This window comes from Hyperolius riggenbachi, chromosome 1 (genome assembly GCF_040937935.1).
Source record: "Hyperolius riggenbachi isolate aHypRig1 chromosome 1, aHypRig1.pri, whole genome shotgun sequence".
NCBI classification, from domain to species: Eukaryota; Metazoa; Chordata; class Amphibia; order Anura; family Hyperoliidae; genus Hyperolius; species Hyperolius riggenbachi.
Window position 1 is genome coordinate 229,393,857 of NC_090646.1, and position 17,294 is coordinate 229,411,150.

Below are 17,294 nucleotides of genomic sequence, written 5' to 3' on the forward strand. Positions count from 1 at the left end.
CACGGACTTCATCCGGGCTGTTCTGCCAGTCGGATGACGTCAGCGCGACTCAGTGAGCCACTCGTGCAGATGCAGTTGGCATCTTGTGCCAGAGAGGGACCCCGGACCACCAGCATGGAGCGGAGCTGCGGCGAGGGCACAGGACGGATGGTTATGGCTGTCCAAAGCCCCAGGTAAGTGGATTTTTTTTATTTTAGATGTCCTCGGAAGGGCCTTACAGACTTGTTTGCGCTCAATCTTGGTAAATGCGGCATTTAGTCTGTCAGTATGAAATGGTCATAACCTTTACATTACCACTCTGGACATTTAAAAGCAGCCCTTTATTCCACCAATGTAGGAATGTACTGTGATTTCTGCCCTTTAGGGATTAAAACCCGACTCTGCATCAACTTTGTAATTTTTTGGGGGACTGCATGGATCCTGCCCCTGTCTAGGTGTTAGACCCTTTGAAACAAGTTTTCCACATCACTTTTGTGGCCAGAAACAGTCTTTGTAGGTTTTAAAATCTGCCTGTCCATTGAAATCTATGGTGGTTTGCATGAACTTGAACTTTCCCGAAAGTTCAACTTCGACAATGGAAAATTTGATGTTCGCGACATCTCTACGCATAACCTACTTGTACTGTCCAAATGGTCAGTTTTAAATTTAATTGTTCCATCAGTTTAGACGCAGGCATGGGCAAACTCGGCCCTCCAGCTGCTACGAAACTACAAGTCCCACAATGCATTTGCCTTTACGAGTCATGAATGTGGCTGTCAGACTCCTGCAATGCATTGTGGTACTTGTAGTTCCTTAACAGCTGGAGGGCCAAGTTTGCCCATGCCTGGTTTAGAGGCATGCTATATGAACTTTGTTTGAAAAAGCTTAAGAACCCGGATGCATGCTCCCTAATGCTGAGAATGAACCATGCAGTTTTCAGTCAGATAGATGGGTCGATAATTTCCAACAGGTCCGATCTGATTTTGATTAAAAAAAGATCAGAAATCAGATCGGACCTGTCGGACATTATCTATCTAAAATGATCTATCGTCCCATCTATCTGACAGAAAATTGCATGGTGTTTTCCCAGCATTAAAGGTGTGATGCACACAACATCTTCCGGCAGTGCTATGTGTGGTACAGGTCTAGTGTAGAGACTGATCAAAAGGAAATATCACAGAGACTGGAACTTGAGCTAGGATTTCCCCTTGTAAACAATGCAAGCAGCAATTATATTGTTTACTGTGACAGAAACTACGTACTCATTTCTACTGAGATGAAGGATAAACAAAGGGGTGTCAGCAGTGGCATGTTTCTGTTCTGCTTCACTCTTCTTATCTAATCTTATGCAGATATAACTGTTCCCACTTATGCTGAGAACATACAATGCGTTTTTTTAGTCGATTTCCCTTTCAAACGATTTTCGATTTGTTTCTACGCTCGATTTCCCGCTCAATTCTCTTATCTTTTCTTATCAATTTCCATTCACTTCTATGAGAAATTGAGCGGTAAAACGATCGAAAGTAATATTGGACATGATAGAAATTATCAATCGAACGCATCTATCGAACAAATAATGTAATGTGTAACTAGCATTACTTTTCTGTGTTTATTCAGATCACTTGTCTCAGAATCTATGATAATGGTAAGATGTAGTAGTAGAAGGAAAAGCACTGGGCACCCAAGCTGAATGCTTTACATTTATTGCAACAGGTACATAACAGACATTAAAGGCATCACTACCCATCCATGCCTGTTATGTACCTGTTAGAATAAATCTAAAGCATTCAGCTTAGGTGCCCAGTGCTTTTCCTTCTACTACTACATTGTGAATCGTATTACTGTGAGCACCAAGGTGGCCTTTGGACCAAAGGTAAAGTGCACCAGTCCATTGAGTGCCAGCAATTTCTTGGACTTTTTTTTCTTTTTGGTTTATGACAATGGTAAGATATTGTAATGAGGTTTACCAAAATTCTTTTAATGAAGATCATTGTTTTGTGAAGAACTTGCTTCCCTTTGTAAAACTGTACTTGCATTTGAAACATTCTTTACTGAGCACGTTACTGAATCAAACAGTGATTCTTATAGTAAGCCTTGCATGAGGAAGTGCAGCATGATGCTTGCTAACTGTCATGAGAATTACCATCTGTTGGTTCATTTCATAAGAATTACAGGCTTGCATTGCTTTATACGAAGCATCTGAAACGGAAACGGTACCTACTTATATCTGAGGAAAAGCCACTGAATTAGCCAAATACCCGCTAGAACCATTCCGTTGATCTCTGATACAGTAAATGCCCATGACAATCGGTCAATATAGTCAAAGAACTTGTCTGGCAAGGGAGGATTGATCTCCTTAGCAGGGACTCTTTCATGAACCACGGTGATCATGACTGTGGTGAGGACAAGATTGAAGAGAGCATAAACAAAGGCAATGCCTGTTTTCCACCATTCTAGTGGAAATTTGGTTTTAGAGTCAGCTGGTATTGCGATCTGAATATAGTCTGGATATTTCTTGGCTCCTTTTCGTAAACCATTGGGTAGACCTTTACATTTGGTCTTAGCAGTCTTGTTATCTTCACTGTTGGAAGACATCGATCTTGGAAAGCCATTTTGTGTTTCACTGCGTGGAACTTCTGGGTGTATTTCAACATTTGTAGTCTCAATAGTTTCCATTTGAACAACAGTATGAGAGAATAGTTTCTTTGTGTAAAAAAATAAATCCCAAAATAAATGAATATTTGGTACAGCTGAAGGATGACAAACAGGCCACAGGCTTTCTATAGCATCATCTGTAAGCAGGAAAAAAAGTGTGTTTACTACAGTATTATATCATAATACATCTTCTAAGAAACAGCAACATTTGGGTCTTGCAATAAACAGCTAAAAGGGACATCCTACCAAAGCTGCCGCTAATAATGAAAGTATGGGGATTCTCTGCTCTGTTAATAAACATTATGTATTTTGTGAAGTTAGTTTACATCATGTAATATAATGTAGTATCCAAAATAGGGGTCCGTACACAGACTTTTTGGGCACAATATGACTTATTGTCCCACTGCACACATATACAACATATTATCGTCACAACCGATGATTGTTTTGGAACCTGGCACAGGTCCCATTTATCAAGACATAAACAGACAAATTATGTACATCGTACATGTACATTGTACATATTTTGTCTGTTTATGCCTTGATAAAGGGGACCTGTCCCAGGCCCCGAAACAATCGTTGGTTGTGATGATAATATTTTGTGTATGTGTGCATTGGAACAATAAAAGTCATATTGTGCTCGAAAGTCTGTGTGCGGTCCCCTTTTTTGGATACTGGATTGCCTGCTGCTACGGGTTCCTGCACCAGCACTGCTCCACTATAGGTGTGCAGTTCATGTGGTTCTATGTAATTGTAACGACCGGGGAATTCTCTCCGTGATCAGCGCACAGGACGTGCGCTGACACTGCGAAAATCTTCCACAAGCGTATAATTTGAGGGAACCCAGCAAAAGGTGCAACGCACCTGTAGAGGGAAATTCCTGTCGGTAGGTGGAGCTGTGGAGTGCAGAGGAACAGCTCCTCTGCCCTGCCACAGACACCAGACAGGAATTGTACGAAGGGAAGAAACGCAGGGCAAGATAGCCCTGAAAGAGAGAGATCAAAGCGACAGAGGGTATGTGTGTCCACCAATCTAGTCGCCACCCTGCGACGATGAACACACAACCATGAAGATCAGGTGAGAAGGCAATCGCAAGAGATGGCGATTGCTAACAGCGGCACAAGACAGAATAAGCACAGAGGAGGAATGTATGTGTGTGCACCAATTTAGTCGCCAACCTGCAACGATGAACACACAACCATGAACACACAACCATGAAGATAAGGTGAGAAGGCAATCGCAAGAGATGGCGATTGCTAACAGCGACACAAGACTGAATAAGTACAGATGCGGAATGTATGGATGTCCACCAATCTAGCCGCCAACCTGCGACGGTGGACACACAACAGAGGAAACCAAGTGAGAACGCAATCGCAAGGGAAGTGATTGCGAATGAGGATGAGCACAGGGACAGAATGTATGTATGTGCACCAATCTAGTCGCCAACCCGCGACGGTGCACACACAACAGCAGAAACAAAGTAGTAACGCAATTGCGAGAGAGGCGATTGCCAGAGGTGACACAAGGCTTAAGCAAGACAGGGGATGAGAGTAGCAAAGACACAGCAAATCATACAATGAGAAGATAAGGAAAATGCTAACTAAACGCGAACCCCGCACTCATTCGCAACAGCGAACGCATTTACTGTGCGGTCTCCGCGTGTTAAGCACAACAGAGACAAGCACGCCTAACTAACCCCCGCCACCCAAACATGAAACAGAGAACGCGAGCGCTTGCTTAACGGTTACCTCACCGAGGCTACAGCAAGCGTTCGTCTCAGACAAGACAGACAGATGAACGGGAAACAGGATAGGAAAGATCCACTGCTCTTTCCGCCAGAGCGAGTGCGATCCAGGTAAAGTAACAGAGCTAGCAGGATCCACTGCTCTTACCGCCAGAATGAGTGCGATCCAAGTATCGAAACAGGGTGATGAGATAGCTGGTAGCAACCGCTGCTCCAGCTATACTCCAAGAAGCAGATCAGAAGGATCCACAGCCGCTACCGCCAGAGGCCAGCGCGATCCGAGCAAGACAAACAGAACAGATAGCTGGTAGCAACCACTGCTCCAGCTATACTCCCAGACAGACAGATGAACAGAAGGACCTACCAGTAACAACCGCTGCTCTGGTTAGCACCCCACAGACAGACAGAACAGGCAATACAAATAATACAATCCTGACTGCTCTAGCAAGGATGCCTAGTGCAGTCCCAGGAATTACTCTAAGCTAATCTTTAAACAATAAGCATGGCTGACACTCCAGGAGTGTTTCACAGGACAAACCCTTATGACCAGCGAAGTACTGTGGAATCACATAGTATATATAGAGCCAGCCTACAAAGGATGTGGCTAGGCAATTTGCATGACAAACGTATGCAAATTCCTCAGCAGCAGCAAGCTGCAAAACTGACAAAAGGTCTCTTTTCCAGAGACCTGCAGAATGCAGATCTGAACAGTGGTCGAAAAGCTGCCTGCCTGCGCAGGCAGCTGACCGGATCATTACAGTAATATAATGAGAGTAGGTGGCCAACGGCAGGGCAGAGAGTGTACGTATTACTACTTTGTCGGTAAGTTGGATGTAGGGTGAGCCGAATGACTCTCATTATTGTTACCTTTTACTGTAAATCTGACAAAATGTTATTTTAATGACATTTAAATAAAGAACTGTTTTTACTTATTTTTGGTGCCAGCCTCATCGGATTATATTTTAAACTTATAAATATGAGATGTATGTGTTCTCTATATCTGATGTAGGATAGAATCTGCAAAGAAAAACAAGCCTAAGCAGTGCACTGATAATTATCTCATTCACAGCTGCTGAAGCCAAATTGTTTGTCTGGCTCCATCTTTTCCCACCAGATTAACCCACCAGTGAAGCTAATGGCACATTATCCATTCCTATTGCAATGCTTAGGAATCAGATCGAGTTATTTTTTCCGGTTTCATCTCAGCAATTAATCCCCACATACTGTGTATGCAGTCCAATTGCTATACTACAGAGCCGTATCTCATTACTGAAGGTGGTATGTGAATTATAATGTATGTGAAACAATTGTTTAATTTGTAATTTAAATAGGTTTGGCAGGTAAGATAATCATAGCAAAGATAATCATAGCAAAAACATAATTATACAGTATATATGGAGCGTGAAAGATATTATTCTTTTTATCTGTCAAATGATTAGAATCGTATATAGAGATTATAACCTGCACGCCATTAAGTGATGCAACAGTTACTAAACTGTGATGGAAAAAGTATATGGAGTATATGTGCTTGGACTAAACCATATACAAAGTGGCAATACCTGGGGCTTCTTTCAGGCCTTCATAAACTCTGTGGCCACTCAGATTTGCCAGCCTCTCATTAATCCCACACTCAAAGCATGCTCTGTCCTCTCTGCGCACCTTCTTCAATGGCACTCCCAAATGGCTATGCACAGCAGCCGGGCCCGGGAGCATTCTGGGCTTGCATAGTTCAGAAACATTTGTAACCATACATGCCTAGGACACTCCCGGCTAAGGCACCTGTGGGGGAGCGCAGACCAAAGGGGAGCAAGAATGGACAGAGCATGTGCCCTGCAGGTAAAAACAGGGGTGGAAAGGGGGGCAAAGCTCCAAGTGCCCCGTATAGAGTTTATGGGGGCACTTAGGTACCCCCAGGTATAGCCATCTAATATATATATATATTAAGTTATGGTGTGCTAAAGCAGACCTGAAATGAAAATAAACTAATGAAGCACCTACTAAATCTTTAGTCCTACTTCTAAATCAGAATCATTTTTATTCGCCAAGCACAACTGGGACATGCCCGGAATTGGACTTGGCGCAAACATTTCTTTAGTGCAAGATAGGACACACAAAGACACCACGGAGTGAACATACCGTAGTTTATACACACAGCAAAGTAAAACAAAAAGTAACATACATAGGACTTTACTGGAATCAAACTTATTTTTTATTTAAAAGCTAAAAATCAAAGAGTTTTTTATTTGTGTCAGGTGAATAATATCAGTTTATAGTATTTTATAGCTCCCATTTAAACTATTGAACTGTTCTCTGCACTCAGAAATGTTTCTCTGGCTGCAGAGAGAAACTTTCATGCATAGGATACACATGGATTCTTAATCTTTACAGTGAAAAAAAAATCTAACACAGTCTAGTTCTATGTAGGCTTGGGACTGTACAAACAAATGTTTATCTCATCACATACTGTCACATTTCAGTTCAGGTGCTGAGTCTCAAGTATAGTACTTTGGCTGATGAAGGATTAAAGATAGAGTCGGGCTACAGATGCATTAAAGTCAGTGTGAGGAGTGGTGATGTACATTGTGATAGTGTTATCATCAACTATTTAAATGCATACTTTGCTTGCTGTTTCAGAATTTCATGACTGTATTTCTGTACTGACTAGTGACTAGTACATTTCCTCTTTGGTGTCTATTCATCTTCTAGAGTTGCAATTATCCTTGTTGCTCAAAATAGCAAAAGGACGGGTCTTAATTCCATTGTATATAGTCTTCAATAGATGCAGGAATATGCAGAGCATTATCAAGCCTTATTCATATTTTGTTACAGCTATATACGTATGTAGGAGAGATCATAGCAGGTGACTACTATTTTTGTATGAACAGTGGCACCATACATTTTAATATCTGATGCTTTACAATGAGTCTGAGCAATGAAAAGGAAATGAAACTCTAAAATGTTTGATACAGAATCACTATTGCAAACAACCTTTCTAAGGGGCAGATAAAATCAGCACTATGTGGTCAACATATATAAATGTTACATTGATGTCTAATATGGTTCTGTAAATATCATTATACAGTTAAAGAGGAACTCCAGTGAAAATAATGTAATAAAAAAGTGCTTAATTTTTACAATAATTATGTATAAATGATTTAGTCAGTGTTTGCCCATTGTAAAAGCTTTCCTCTCCCTAATTTACATTCTGACATTTATCACATGGTGAGGCAGCCTCCGTAGAAGAGCTGTTTAGCGCGAAACGGCTGTCAGGCATCCTGTGCCCAGCACCCACCACCACCTACGCCTCCTCTCACAAGGGTATGTGTTTTATTCCATGCCCCTTTTGCAAAATGTTGCACGTTTGCACTTTACCTATGCTACAATAAATTGAACACTTGCAGCAGTGCCAGCTTTCCTGCTTTCTTTGTTTGCTTGCTACATGATGTCTCGGCTTGAGCGCGCTGAAGAGGTTCCAGAGAAGAGGTGTATTTAAGTCCTCCTGTGCATACTGCATGTTTCTGAAACTGATCAATGCATGTCATACCGCTGTAGTGCCAACCGTTTGTTCTCTTTTGGTTTGACATTTTTACTGCTGGCAAGTGATGTCAGTGGAAGTGCCTGCTGCTTGCTTTTTTGGCAGTTGGAAACAGCTGTAAACAGCTATTTCCCACAATGCAATGAGGTTCACAGACAGGAAACTGCCAGGACCATGGTCCTCACAGTTTCCTGTGGAAGGGGTTTCACCACAATATCAGCCATACAGAGCCCCCTGGTGATCCGTTTGTGAAAAGGAATAGATTTCTCATGTGAAAGGGGGTATCAGCTACTGATTGGGATAAAGTTCAATTCTTGGACATGGTTTCACTTTAAACTCTGTGGTAGCGTGTGAACCATTTGAATCTCTCAACAATCAAAGTACCGTAACTACGGTTATTAATTGTAAGTCACATAGTTTCACATATATTCAATAGTAAGGATTCCACAGTATGTGACCAGACTAGTTATGGAAAGAAGGCTATAGTGTTTCACCTATAATGTATCTGCCATTTCACAAACATTTGCACTGGCAAATTCCATCTCTCTATGTACAGTGACAGCTCAGAGCAAGAGACAGCATTTCAAGTCATAGTGATTACTGTAAGATGACAGGTGATGTAGCAATAAGGGCTCTACTCCACTCGCTATAAAAAAAACAAATAGAAGTAATGACCCTTTGAACTTTCCAGCAAAAAAAAAAAAAACTTATTGGAAGCTTTCTTTCACTGTTTCTTAGCTGTTTGGACTTCTATTTACTTTTCAGGAAACCGGACTGGATTTGAGAAGCTGTTCAACAAGATCATTTACATTGATAACAACTCTAGTTTTTTTTTTATTCTTCCTGCACTGAAAAATAGAAAGGGATTTCAGACAATTTCTTAGTAGGGCTACAATTACATGTACCTATGTTTATCTCATCATGTCACGTCACTTCAGGTACCCTTTAAGGTTTGTAGGGAAGGCTGGTTTGGAGGGAGGATAGCATTTATTGTAGCACAGGGAAGAAAGAATGTGTGGTAGGATTGGCGTGGGTGAAATAGTATTTAGGAGATTATGCTGGGTTTTGATAGCAGGGATATTATATTGAGCACCAGGGGAATTATGCTAAACTTAGATTGGAAATAATATTTTCCCTGGAGACAGGGTATTATGTATGCTTGGTGTGGTGGCTGGTGGTGTGGAATAGTTTCTAACCCTAAGAAGTATTCAACTAGCATGAAAAATATGAACTGTTAGCGAAAGCAGACAATCTGCAGGGAGATACCCTCAAAGCTTGGACTGAAAACACATAGCTGTCAGAGCCAGGGAAATTATACTGTATGTAACTCCAAGTATGCCAGTCACTTCAAGGAATCAGATACATGGAAACCATGTAAGGGCATCCCTAGACCAGTGTTTCTCAAACCTGTCCTCGTGACTTCCACAACGGTGCATGTTTTGCAGGCAACCTCCCCTATGCACAGGTGGGGTAATTAGTGTCTCAGCTAGGTGGATTCCATGTAGGTGAAACACTAATTACCCCACCTGTGCATAGGTGAGGTTACCTGCAAAACATGCACCGTTGGGAAGTCACGAGGACAGGTTTGAGAAACACTGGTCTAGACTATGCTTGGCATGTAATTGTATTAAAGTAGAACTCCACCCATAACACTGGGGTAAAGTTTAGAATCCCTCTTTATTGCTAAACATACACCCCAAACATACACACACATCCATGCAGCAGGTCAATCTTATCCATTGGGTCATAGAAAGCGATAAAACTTTGTAGAGGATCTAACTCTTCCCGACTGTCCAAAGCTAAAACTTACAAAAAGTCTAGGAGTCCACTTTAACATACTTTATTTTGCATTAAGTAATTTACGTACAGAGTTTGGTGATACTGTATATCTGTCATCAGCACTTCATATCCGGCTGAATCAAGCAGCTAGCTGGAGAATGCACATTCCACTGACTATGTGAAGGTGTGACAATATCAGATCTTAGTTTGGATGTGAAATATTATTAGTAGTAACATAACCCTGTTAAACCTATTGTGCCATGGCAGCAGCTTTAAGGGGTTTATTGTAATACAAACAAGACAAGTGTGTACAGTGCATGGGATGAACCTTAGTTTAACTAAGTAAGAGCTTCCTGTAACCATAACAACAAAGCAAGAGGCAGGTGAAAGTCCCTGAAGTCTACACAGGTCAGTCTCCTAGGAGTGATTCTGGCATCAGACCAGGAGAGGAAAATCACAAATATGGAAAACCTGCTCTATCTCACTGAACATGTGCCACAAGCATTTTCCCCTAAAACAATCATAACGCTCATAACAAGTCATGCACACTTGGAAACATGTGAGATTTCACTGTACAGCACCTTCTACTACACCGCACTACAATGCCACTGCATTCATAAAGCAGTGGTGCTTGAGCTCTGGAGTGCAGTGTCCCAAAAGTGAGATACTAGTAAAACCAGGTATATGGCAGTAAATGTTTGACTTGTCTGACCAATGTCAGACTTAAGGTGGCCACACACGATACAATAAAATGATCCGATTTTACGGTAATTCGATAAAATGATCGAAAAAATCGAAAGCTTTTTTTTTCATTCGCCTGAAAAATCCAATTGGATTTCCCGTTTTCTTCGATTTTTATCGATCCAGAATGCCAGATATTTTTCTTTAATCTTTCTAAAGATTGTATGGTGTGTGTTGGATTGTCAATTTATTAATATACACACCCTAGCAATTTTGTCAGAGTTTCCAATCATTTTTATCATAACTGAGGAAAAATTTAACATACGTGTGTGGAACATTGGTCATATTTTTGAAATACAACCAGTCAATAAAATTGATTGCAATTCTTAAATTGAACAGATATTTAAAAAATTGTATGGTGTGTGGCCACCTTTAATACGACACAGGAAACCATGGCTGCTGCCAGAGCCGCTGCGTCAGCCTCTATAGATCAAATTGTCGGACTTAAGGTACCCATACATGGTACATGGTACAATTATTACATTTTTTTCTGATTACATAATTTTGTTCAATTATTCCAAATATAAAGATTTTTCCAACATGTCTGATCGGATTTTTATAGAAAAAATGGGATAATAGTTTGTTTTTCTTGATAGGAAAAAAAAGACTCTTTTCAACTTTCATTCAATTCGATCGTTTTGGTCAAATAAATGGGAAAATCGAACTATTTTATTGTACCGTCTATGGGCACAATAAGTCCAACACTTTGATCTCCGCCAGCCCCATTCTCTGCTGCTGTGCCACTTAATTTAAATATTACATGGACGCATTTGGGATCCTCACTATGGGCGCCGTTGCCAGATCTAGTCTGGCATGGCATCAGTCTATGTCAATCAAAGTGTTATGCCATGCATACACGGCTCGTTTTATGCGCTGGATCGAGCCAGTTGCTAGATGCCGGCGCATCCCCGCTCGTCCGCGAGTGCGCGGATCGATCGCCGCTCGTCCCCGCCGGCGCTTCCTTATCACCGATTGATTCCCTGCCATTGTCCGCCAGCGGGAATCGAGCGGGCGCGGGTCGAGCGGCATGATCGGGCCAGCTGAATATTATCAGCTGGCCGGATCAGCTGGTCGATACACGGTACAGAAACGTACCGCGTATCCCCAGCATTAGACAAAGTCTGACACCTTGAACCCCTCTGTACCATGCATAATAGCAGACATCTATTGAGCATGGATCAAACCACAAGTTGCACTTTTATGCTAATGTGACCACTGCTCCTTTCCTCACTACCTTGCATGGAGATTGTCCAAATACAATTCCAATTGATAAACTGCCTGAAATTGTTGGAAGATGAATTGATTGGATTTGTTGGGTACAAACAATTCAATCAGGTTGATCAAATTGGCCAGAAAAAAAGAATACATGTGGGGTTAGCATTCATTTCCAACTTACATCTAACATCTATAGATCACTTTGCTGCACTCTCTGCACTGATCTGAACATAAACTGAAGTTTTAAATAAGAAGACAATTTTCGGCCAAAAAATCTCAGTGTATATAAATATATATATATATATATATATATATATATATATATATATATATATATATATATATGCTAATAAATTAATAAGGAGTTCCTAATATGAGTTAGTAATGTAAATGTATGATTTTCTTATCCTTATTTTCATAGTCTATTTATGTGACTCAGCTCTTGGTTTTGGCAGGGTGAATATGCTAGTAAATATTGCAAGAATCTTACTTTTAGTCGAAGTATAAAAAGTGACTGATTCCAGTTAGGGTGGCTCTAGCCCAGGCATGGGCAAACTTGGCCCTCCAGCTGTTAAGGAACTACAAGTCCCACAATGCATTTGCCTTTATGAGTCATGACTGTGGCTGTAAGACTCCTGCAATGCATTGTGGGACTTGTAGTTCCTTAACCATTTAACGGCAATGTATCGTATTAAAACGTCATGCTTTTGCCTGTTAATGGCAACATGACGTTTTAATACGTCACGCGTTCCCGCCGCCGCTCCGCACGTGTGCGCGCCGCTACCGCCGCCATTACCGTTGGGATCCTGTGCTGAGTGATTGGGGAAGAGGACCAAGCGGTCCTCTACCCAATCGCACTGCCTGGAGTGAATGGATGCGACCGCAAACAGATAAAATGTGTTTGTTTTAACCACACAAGAATGTTTAATTTTAAAACTATAATGGCTGAAAACGGAAAAATAGTAATTTTTTTTAAATTTTTTGTTTTTTTCCCATTAAAACGCATTTAGGATAAAAAAATTCTTAGCAAAATGTACTACCCACAGAAAGCCTAATTGGTGGTGGTATAGATCATTTTCTTGTGATAAGTAGTAATAAAGTTATTAGGGAATAAAACGGAAGAGCACTGACAAGTGAAAATTGCTCTGGTCCGTTAGAGTAAAAACCCTTGGGGGTGAACTGGTTAACAGCTGGAGGGGCAAGTTTGCCCATGCCTGCTCTAGCCCCTTGAGGACCGGAACATTTTTTTCTATTTTTATACAGTGATCACTGTGATTGGTTCACAGTGATCACTGTGATTGGTTCACAGTGATCAAAGGGACAGGAGCCAATAAAATGGAACAGGTGTGTCTAGTAGCAGCAGAAGTGGGATAGAGACGGGAACGCATGGAGCCCGGATATTGAAATCTATGGTATAAGAGTCACAAAACAGAGCGTAGATTCTCAAAACAGAGCGTAGATTTCAAAAGAGCACTTCCGGAAATGGTTCAAGTAATGCTTTTAAAATCCCTTTACCTCAGATCTAAATTTTTTGTAAACATTATTTTACATATGTTTCCTTGGTTTTCGTTTACACAGAGAGTCACATCTATACATTAAGGTGCGTACACCTGATTTTATACCTGTTTGTGGTTCAAACAGGACGTTTGAACGACTTGTCATCAAAACAAAAAGTAGTTGTACACACAGATGTCAAAACATTTGAAATGCTAATTCCAGTTAATTTACATGTTGTTTGGTTGGTCAATGGACTTAATAGAACAATGGACTAGATCAAATGACTGATCAAACGACTTGCTGTTTAAAAGTCTATTAACCACTTGCCGACCGCCTACTTCATATTGGCGGCGGCAAAGTGGCAGCCCCAGGACCACGTAACGCAGAATGGCGTCAGGTCCTGGAGCACTGTTTTGCCGGGGATCGCGCGCTGGGATGCGCGCGCATCCGCCGGCAATAGGCTCCGCCCACCCGCGACGTCAACCCGCCGACCAATCGGAAGCGCCGGCGGGTTGTTAACCCGACGATCGCCGGATAGGAAGCGTATAATACGCTTTGTAATGTTTACAAAGTGTATTATACAGGCTGCCTCCTGCCCTGGTGGTCCCAGTGTCCGAGGGACCACCAGGGCAGGCTGCAGCCACCCTAGTCTGCACCCAAACACACTGATCTGCCCCCCCCTGCCCCCTGATCGCCCACAGCACCCCTCAGACCCCCCCTGCCCACCCCCCAGACCACTGTTTGCACACAATCACCCCCCTAATCACCCATCAATTACTCCCTGTCACTATCTATCAACGCTATTTTTTTTTTAGTCCCTAAACTGCCCCCTGGGTACTCCTGATCACCCCCCACCCCTCAGATTCTCCCCAGACCCCCCCCCCCCCCCGTGTACTGTATGCATCTATCCCCCTGATCACCTGTCAATCACCTGCCAATCTCCTGTCAATCACCCATCAATCACCCCCTGTCACTGCCACCCATCAATCTGCCCCTAATCTGCCCCTTGCGGGCAATCTGATCACCCACCCACACCAATAGATCGCCCGCAGATCCGACATCAGATCACCTCCCAAGTGCAGTGTTTACATCTGTTCTCTACTCTAAACACCCACTAATTACCCATCAATCACCCATCAATCACCTCCTATCACCACCCGTCAGATTAGACCCTAATCTGCCCCTTGCGGGCACCCAATCACCCGCCCACACGCTCAGATTGCCCTCAGACCCCCCTTATCAATTCGCCAGTGCATTATTTACATCCGTTCTTCCCTGTAATAACCCACTGATCACCTGTCAATCACCCCCTGTCACTGCCACCCATCAATCACCCCCTGTCACTGCCACCCATCAATCAGCTCCTAACCTGCCCCTTGCGGGCAATCTGATCACCCACCCACACCAATAGATCGCCCGCAGATCCGACGTCAGATCACCTCCCAAGTGCAGTGTTTACATCTATTCTCTCCTGTAAACACCCACTAATTACCCATCAATCACCCCCTATCACCACCTGTCACTGTTACCCATCAGAATAGACCCTAATCTGCCCCTTGCGGGCACCCAATCACCCGCCCCACACGCTCAGATTGCCCTCAGACCCCCCCCTTATCAATTCGCCAGTGCAATATTTACATCTGTTCTTCCCTGTAATAACCCACTGATCACCTGTCAATCACCTATCAATCACCCATCAATCACCCCCTGTCACTGCCACCCATCAATCACCCCCTGTCACTGCCACCCATTAATCAGCCCCTAACCTGCCCCTTGCGGGCAATCTGATCACCCACCCACACCATCAGATTGCCCCAGACCTACCCTCAGATCACCTCCAAAGTGCATTGTTTACATCTGTTCTGCCATCTAATCACCCACTGATCACCCACTGATCAACCATCAATCAGCCCCTGTCACTGCTACCCATCAGATTAGACCCCTAGGGCACCCAATCACCCGCCCACACCCTCAGAACGCCCTCAGACCCCAGCCCTGATCACGTCGCCAGTGCATTGCTTGCATCTATTCCCCCCACTAATCACACCTTGAGACACTCATCAATCACCTCCTGTCACCACCTGTCACCCCCTAACACACCTACCCATCAAATCAGGCCCTAATTTGCCCCGTGTGGGCTCCTGATCACTCGGCCAAACCCTCAGATCCCCCTCAGACCCCCTTCTGATCACCTCCCCAGTGCATTGATTGCATCTATTTTCCCCTCTAACCACCCCCTGAGACACCCAATCAATCACCTCCTGTCACCCCCCTAGCACTCCTATCCATCAGATCAGGCCCAATACAACCTGTCATGTAAGAGGCCACCCTGCTTATGACCGGTTCCACAAAATTCGCCCCCTCATAGACCACCTGCCATCAAAATTTGCAGATGCTTATACCCCTGAACAGTCATTTTGAGACATTTGGTTTCCAGACTACTCATGGTTTTGGGCCGTAAAATGCCAGGGCAGTATAGGAACTCCACAAGTGACCCCTTTTTAGAAAAAAGACACCCCAAGGTATTCTGTTAGGTGTATGAAGCGTTCATAGAAGATTTTATTTTTTGTCAAAAGTTAGCGGAAATTTATTTTTATTGTTTTTTCACAAAGTTTCATTTTTCACTATCTTGTGACAAACAATAAGATCTTCATTGAACTCGCCATACACCTAACGGAATACCTTGGGGTGTCTTCTTTCTAAAATGGGGTCACTTGTGGCGTTCCTATACTGCCCTGGCATTTTAGGGTCCCTAAACCGTGAGGAGTAGTCTAGAAAACAAATGCCTCAAAAGGACCTGTGATTAGGATGTTGGGTCCCTTAGCGCACCTAGGCTGCAAAAAAGTGTCACACATGTGGTATCGCCGTACTCAGGAGAAGTAGTATAATGTGTTTTGGGGTGTATTTTTACACATACCCATGCTGGGTGGGAGAAATATCTCTGTAAATGGACAATTGTGGGTAAAAAAAATCTAATATATGTCATTTACAGAGATATTTCTCCCACCCAGCATGGGTATATGTAAAAATACACCACAAAACACATTATACTACTTCTTCTGAGCACGGCAGTACCACATGTGTGGCACTTTTATGCAGCCTAACTGCGCTAAAGGGCTCAAAGTCCAATGAGTACCTTTAGGATTTCACAGGTCATTTTGTGACATTTGGGTTCAAGACTACTCCTTACGGTTTAGGGCCCCTAAAATGTCAGGGCAGTATAGGAACCCCACAAGTGACCCCATTTTAGAAAGAAGACACCCCAAGGTATTCCGTTAGGAGTATGGTGAGTTTATAGAAGATTTTATTTTTTGTCACAAGTTAGCGGAACTTGATTTGTATTGGGTTTTTTTCACAAAGTGTCAATTTCCGCTAACTTGTGACAAAAAAAAAAATCTTCTATGAACTCACCATACTCCTAACAGAATACCTTGGGGTGTCTTCTTTCTAAAATGGGGTCACTTGTGGTGTTCCTATACTGCCCTGGCATTTTAGGGGCCCTAAACCGTGAGGAGTAGTCTAGAATCCAAATGTCTCAAAATGACCTGTAAATAGGACGTTAGGCCCCTTAGCGCACCTAGGTTGCAAAAAAGTGCCACACATGTGGTATTGCCGTACTCAGGAGAAGTAGTATAATGTGTTTTGGAGTGTATTTTTACACATACCCATGCTGGGTGGGAGAAATATCTCTGTAAATGACAATTTTTTGATTATTTTTACACACAATTGTCCATTTACAGAGATATTTCTCCCACTCAGCATGGGTATGTGTAAAAATACACCCCAAAACACATCATACTACTTCTCCTGAGTACGGCGATACCACATGTGTGGCACTTTTTTGCACCCTAACTGCGCTAAGGGGCCCAAAGTCCAATGAGTACCTTTAGGATTTCACAGGTCATTTTGCGACATTTGGTTTCAAGACTACTCCTCACGGTTTAGGGCCCCTAAAATGCCAGGGCAGTATAGGAACCCTACAAATGACCCCATTTTAGAAAGAAGACACCCCAAGGTATTAGGTTAGGAGTATGGTGAGTTCATAGAATATTTTATTTTTTGTCACAAGTAAGCGGAAATTGATTTTAATTGTTTTTTTTTTCACAAAGTGTCATATTTCCGCTAACTTGTGACAGAAAATAAAATCTT

General features: G+C 42.6%; 1 protein-coding gene across 4 annotated transcripts in view; it reads right to left on the reverse strand.

Moving 5' to 3' along the window:
* SGMS2 (sphingomyelin synthase 2) overlaps positions 1-17,294 on the reverse strand; it is a 75,197-nt gene that overhangs the window by 14,534 nt on the left and 43,369 nt on the right. For 3 of the 4 annotated variants that reach the window (XM_068270591.1, XM_068270599.1, XM_068270583.1), the window contains exon 2: positions 2,201-2,771. In XM_068270591.1, coding sequence (XP_068126692.1) covers positions 2,201-2,655 — 455 coding nt within the window. In that variant the 5' untranslated portion in view covers positions 2,656-2,771. Of the gene's footprint in view, positions 1-2,200; positions 2,772-4,742; positions 4,814-17,294 lie in introns of those variants that run through there. The other variant, XM_068270608.1, reaches the window with a different exon arrangement.